We start from the raw sequence: 5,962 nt of genomic DNA, 5'->3' as shown, positions 1-5,962 counted from the left end.
AGAGAGGAGAGAGAGAGAGAGAGAGAGAGAGAGAGAGAAAGAGAGAGAGGGAGAGAGAGAGAGAGGGAGAGAGAGAGAGAGAGAGAGAGAGAGAGAGAGAGAGAGAGAGAGAGAGAGGGAGGGGGGAGAGAGAGAGAGAGAGAGGGAGAGAGAGATAGAGAGAGAGAGAGAGGGGGGGAGAGAGAGAGAGAGGGAGGGAGAGAGAGAGAGAGAGAGAGAGAGAGAGAGAGAGAGAGAGAGAGAGAGAGAGAGAGAGAGAGAGAGAGAGAGAGAGAGGGAGAGAGAGAGAGAGAGAGAGAGAGAGAGAGAGAGAGAGAGAGAGAGAGAGAGAGAGAGAGAGAGAGAGAGAGAGGAAAGTGAGTGTGATTTATCAGTGAAATGTAATTCCAACAACAGAATTCTGGCTACATTTTTAGGCTTAGATTAATGCCAGTGTCACTTGTTATCAATAATGATAAAAAATAATAATAATATATGAACTTGAAGCTTACCCTCGTAGGCGACACAGCCATTCTCTCCTCCTGTCCTGTCATAAGAGCATCAATCTCTTCTGCTGTCATCTTTTCTCCTGTAGGGGGCAGTGAAGGAGTTACAGACAGATACACTGCTTTATTTGACTTACATACTCATTATTTTACTCATACTCTCATTATCTTACACATATACTTGTTACCTTACACGTACACTGATCACCTTACATATACACTGATTAGCTTACACATACATTTATTAACTTACACATACACTGTTTTTTCTTACTTATAGTCATTACCTTACACATACACTCATTATCGTATACATATACTTGTTACCTTACACATACACTCAGTACCTTACACGTATTAGATTACACATATACTCATTATCTTACACATGAACTGATTAATGTACCTTACATATGCCCTGATTACCTTACACATAAGCATACAATCATTACCTTACAACACACACACACACACATACATACGGTAAAAACCTTACATACAGAAACCCACAAATGTAACCGCACAACTGCTAGGAGCCACTTACCCAGTGTTGCCAGGACGATACGCAGCTCAGCGCCATTAATTGTGCCGTTGCCCTCCTTGTCGAAAACGCGCAGACCCTCAACGTAGTCATCGTATGTTCCCTTGTTTGGGCTGTTGACAATGTGCTGGAGCATGGGCAGGAAGGCCTCGAACTCCACTCTCTTGGTGTTCATGTCTGGGTCACATGAAGAAGAAGAAGAGGAGTTTATTGTCCAATGGTACAGGTGTGGGGCGACACATCGACCCAGATCAAGTCAGAAGACTCCATGTGCATTATTACCGTATGTATTGTGTGTGTGTTTATAGCAGTTGTTCTCAACGGACCCCCAAACTAGAGACCCCTAAAAACCCAGCTACAGGCCCCCATTTGATAAGATTTTGTCTCACGGACGACTTTAGTTACCGTATTCCATAGCTGTCTATACTGTAGCTGGGCAGATAACAGTGGAGGAAGTGAAACCTGCAGTGTGATCTGAATAGTCATTTGTATATGTTCGCTCATTGGACTAACTAAATAATAGGGACGTTTAAATATTCCCCCTTTTTCTGGCGATCCCCGGGCGGGAAAACAATGAGGAAAACTGAAAAGCTTAAATGCATTTGTTTCTTGGCTTCTGCTGTGTGTTAAAAAAGCACTGAAATTGTATATTTGTGGGCGGCTAAGTGGCGCAGTGGGGCAAGGCGCTCGCCACTAACGCAGGATATGCTGGGTTTGAGCCAGCTCTCGGCATTGCTACCAGCTTGGCTGGTCGTTCATACTAACACAATTGGCAGGGGTTAGGGGTGGGGAAAGCTGGTGGGTGGGGATTGGACATTGTGGACAGCGACTCCTACAGGTCGGTTGGTGCGCCTGTACAGCAGAATCAGGAAGTATCGGGGGCAGCATGAGCCTCCCACGCGTTACTCCTCGCGCTGTACAGGTGAGAAGTTGCGACAGCTGCCTCCTCGTGTACCGGAGGGGACACGTGATGCACGGCTTGGTCCTCACTGCAGCCGACCAGTGGGAGGTATAGTCTAGCAACATTCGAGACAGGGGAGGGGAGAATTGAAGGGAGAATTGGCGAGGCGAAATTGGGATGGGAGAAAAAAATAGAGAAATAAGGAGAAAAAGTGGATACATTTTTTTTATATATTTGTGAGTGCAGACAATAAAGTTATTATGATATGTTCCTGAGGCGTTTTGGAGTCGAGTGAGTTATTTGAAAGGACAACTAACACCTGATCAAAGTTTTTAAGAGCCTGACACTGGGTGGAAACCCTTGCATCTCCATAAGGGTCGACATTTCAGGAATTACGAAAACAAACGTGGTAAAACTGTGTGTATGTACACTCATGCATGCACCCAACATTGCACTGGTGTTATAATAGAATTTGGCACAGAATGTTTATGTAGTTCTCTTTCTTCCAGCATGCTGCCTGTAACCATTGGTAACCACTTTCAAAAGAAAATGCCTAATGACTGTGCAGTGGTAGAGTAAGTAAAACCCTGGAAAAGCATGATATTACTGTTCCACTGTGATTAGTTTACCTGATCCAGTAATAAGACATGAAATTATTATTTTGTGTTGATATACAGTATATAGTTTAATATATCAACATATAGCAACCGTAGTTTCTTCCAACATGGAGGACATAGTGTGCCTATTATCCCTCCTGTCTCCTCGCTTACCATCAGCGGAGGGGTTTCCAGGAGTGTTGCCACCTCCTTGTGGTGGGGTTCTGTCCCAGAGCACGCATGATGTCAGCAATCTGCTGAAAGACACCTTGCTGTCACCGACCCTGTCGAACAGGCCGAAGGCCTCCTTGTAGTCTGGAGAGGAGGGGAGAGAGAGAGAGAGGAGAGAGAAAGAGAGAGAGAGGGGAGAGAGAGAGAGGAGGGAGAGAGAGAGGAGGGGAGAGAGAGAGGAGAGAGAAAGAGAGGGGAGAGAGAGAGAGGAGGGGAGAGAGAGGAGGGGAGAGAGAGAGGAGAGAGAAAGAGAGAGAGGGGAGAGAGATGAGAGAGAGAGGAGAGAGCAAGAGAGGGAGGAGATAGAGAGAGGAGAGAGAAAGAGAGAGGAGGGGAGAGAGAAAGGAGAGAGAAAGAGAGAGGAGAGAGAAAGAGAGAGGAGGGGAGAGAGAGAGAGGAGAGAGAGAAAGAAAGAGGGGGGAGAGAGAGAGAGAGAGAGAGAGAGAGAGAGAGAGAGAGAGAGAGAGAGAGAGAGAGAGAGAGAGAGAGAGAGAGAGAGAGAGAGAGAGGAGAGAGAAAGTATCAGTATCTTGTTGTGCTGGCCACAACTGGAGCAACAAACCTCAAAGGCTCAAACACCTTAATTACAAGTGATAGCAGTTTGGTGTTTTGTCGCATGAATGTTGATGCCTCTACTAGGAAAACAGTATTCTAATAGCTTCTAAATTAAACACCCTGCTCATTAGGGCCTGGCTACACTGATATGTTGTGTCTGTCCCTATACATCTATTTTTAATCATCTAACCGTAAACCATTTGTTGGACTGAGAGGATTTACCTATCTCAAACACTGCCCTCCTGTCTTGATCCTCCAATCACAACGGTTGCTTCCCTCGGGCAAAGGAGATTTTTCTCACTTGTTTTAATAAAATACGATTTTAAGACTCAATACTGGATAAAAATTTCTTTACAGTGTATATAGGCAACTAGCCGATCGTGCCCCTCTCATAGCTATACCTTGCCACAGCGAACGTAATAGGGACTGCATTTGAGAGCCTGTTTTGAAACATTGTCTGTGTATATTAGCCCACGGTCATTGACACATTCCCTATCGGCAGATGAAAGCGTTTTGGCCCTTGGTCGTTCCTGTCCTGACAGAAACAAGGGACAGGTGCAACAGAGAACAGAGATGTCTATGGGATGCGCCATGGACTCTCAGTGTTACTCAGTGCTCCACTGAGAGATTAGAGGCTCCTTTAGATTAGATTAGATTTCCACGTTGCGACCCAGCTGTCTCCCTCTCCCTCCCACAACCCAACGCCTGGGAGTCTTTTAAAAGGCCGCCTTGGAATTGATACACGCAGCCATGAATATGAGCCCCCTTCCTTTTAAAGGCAAGGCTATCTGTGAGTGACCTGAGCAAAAGTGGTTAACGCTGACTGCAGCGTAAGCAACACCTACGCATGGCGGGGAGGCTGGTCTGGTATAGTGTCATATAGACTGTAATTAAGTAGTTGGGGGTGCGCATTCCCCCCACGTGAGGAACAGCTGACCGCTGACCATCCACAGGTGACAATGGGGGGGGGGGGGGCTTGCCTTACAGTGGAGTGCTACAGACTTCCCAGAAGAGATTTATGTTTTATGATGTATGAGTGTCAAGAAAGGGTTAAATGTGAAAAAAGATGGTTGACTCACCTTCCAACTGGTCTGGGCTGAAATCCACCTGGAGACAGACAAAAGAAAACACCATTAGTGACGAAGGAGACATATGTTTATGAATGGCCTCTATAAGCAGCCTATTCTATTGACTAATTAATGTTTTTTTTTTTTATAGGCCTCCAGTAAGCTCATCGCCAAAATTAGCTTCACGCTTTACGAAGGCACCTGATCCTTGGAGGTCCATCTTTAGAAACATTAACATCTCCACATTTGGTGACACCAGGCATTGGCCTTTCACTTTTGTCACCTCTGTGTCCGCCAATCCGGTGAATAGGGGGTGTGGCTAGGTGGTCGGTGCGCGCGCTCTCCGCGTTACCGACGCTCTCCTCACTTCACTTTCGGAGAATGACACGATGAAACCCGAGCTGAACTTGAGCCATTCGTGGTATGTCTGGGACTATACAGCTGTGACGATGTAAACACCAGACAGCAGGTGGCCTCTCATTTCGACATGAGAAGAACATATTTCACGTCGCCGTGAGCGTGAGACCCATAATAAACCACCTCCATTCTGGTCCTCATATAACCTCATTTTTATAGTGAGGATAATGATATTGGGTAATTTGTCCCACAACGTATCCACCGTCCATCAGAGACTAAAGTAACACCAACGCATTATATAGGCAATGTAGTAACCAAGGCTGGCTGCATGGCGCACATACACACACTATACATGCATGAAGTAGCATATTCGAACTTTTCAGTTACACACTTATATATCATACAGTAATTAAATAACTGCCAGCTATTGAAAGATTGAGTAACAAGGGAAAAAGGGGCAAACGCACTAAACCCCCTAGGACGATCTTTGACAATTGTACAGCCCAAAATACTAAAAAGATCCAGGCGGAATTAGATATGCCTATAGGGGTAAAACTTTAATGCGTGAAGACGCATCACAATTCTTCTTGTGCAGTTGTCACATAATTCCATCCAGCCGCCAGAGTATAATGAGTAAGTCCTATATTATGGATGATATGCATACAGCCTCACAGTATAGGTCCCCTATGGATGCATCCTCCATACACCCTATAGTCACTGTACCTTGACCCCGGTCAGGTCGACACCTGCGGGTGCGGCGGCAACGGGTGCTGGTTCGGGTGCCGGCGCCGGTGCAGCCGGTGCTGCTGCTGCAGCCGCAGGTGCTGCGGCCTTGGCGGCGGGCTCGGCCTTCTTGACGGGAGCCTTAGCGTCCTTCTTGGGTGCCATTTTAGCAGGTAATTTAGTTGGGACTACTTTCGTAGTTGTACAGACAATTCCGCTTCAGGTGACAACAAACACAAGGATTGCAGTGGATGGGACTCAGAGTTTTGTAATGGCTGTCTGGGCGTATATATATGGGGTGTCTTTTCCTCGGCCCCCCCCCCCACGTCAAAGTACCCCACGTGAAGGGGATTGGGCCAGGCTTGGAGAGGGGGGGTGGGGAGTTTATCTAAACATGGAATAGGGGGGCGACCCCCCGTCTGAAGTAGCGGGACTCTCTACGTGTCAAGAGCTGTTTATTTAGACAGGTCCAGAATGGAAAAAAATAAAACACGAGATGTGCGCGA

The 5,962-nt window shown here is 46.4% G+C and overlaps 1 protein-coding gene across 1 annotated transcript in view; it reads right to left on the bottom strand.

The window, feature by feature from the left end:
* The window catches only part of myl1 (myosin, light chain 1, alkali; skeletal, fast), a 6,458-nt gene extending 750 nt beyond the window's left edge, over window positions 1-5,708 (bottom strand). The window contains 8 exon segments of the mRNA XM_084310210.1: window positions 492-518; window positions 521-568; window positions 1,030-1,203; window positions 2,698-2,729; window positions 2,731-2,780; window positions 2,786-2,838; window positions 4,389-4,416; window positions 5,457-5,708. Coding sequence (XP_084166336.1) covers window positions 492-518; window positions 521-568; window positions 1,030-1,203; window positions 2,698-2,729; window positions 2,731-2,780; window positions 2,786-2,838; window positions 4,389-4,416; window positions 5,457-5,621 — 577 coding nt within the window. The 5' untranslated portion in view covers window positions 5,622-5,708.
* Between the last annotated feature and the right edge of the window lie 254 nt (window positions 5,709-5,962).

Source organism: Notolepis coatsorum (assembly GCF_963971535.1).
Source record: "Notolepis coatsorum genome assembly, chromosome: 3".
NCBI classification, from domain to species: domain Eukaryota; kingdom Metazoa; phylum Chordata; class Actinopteri; order Aulopiformes; family Paralepididae; genus Notolepis; species Notolepis coatsorum.
Note: the sequence above shows the minus strand (reverse complement) of the source record. Positions and strands in the feature narration are given on the sequence as shown.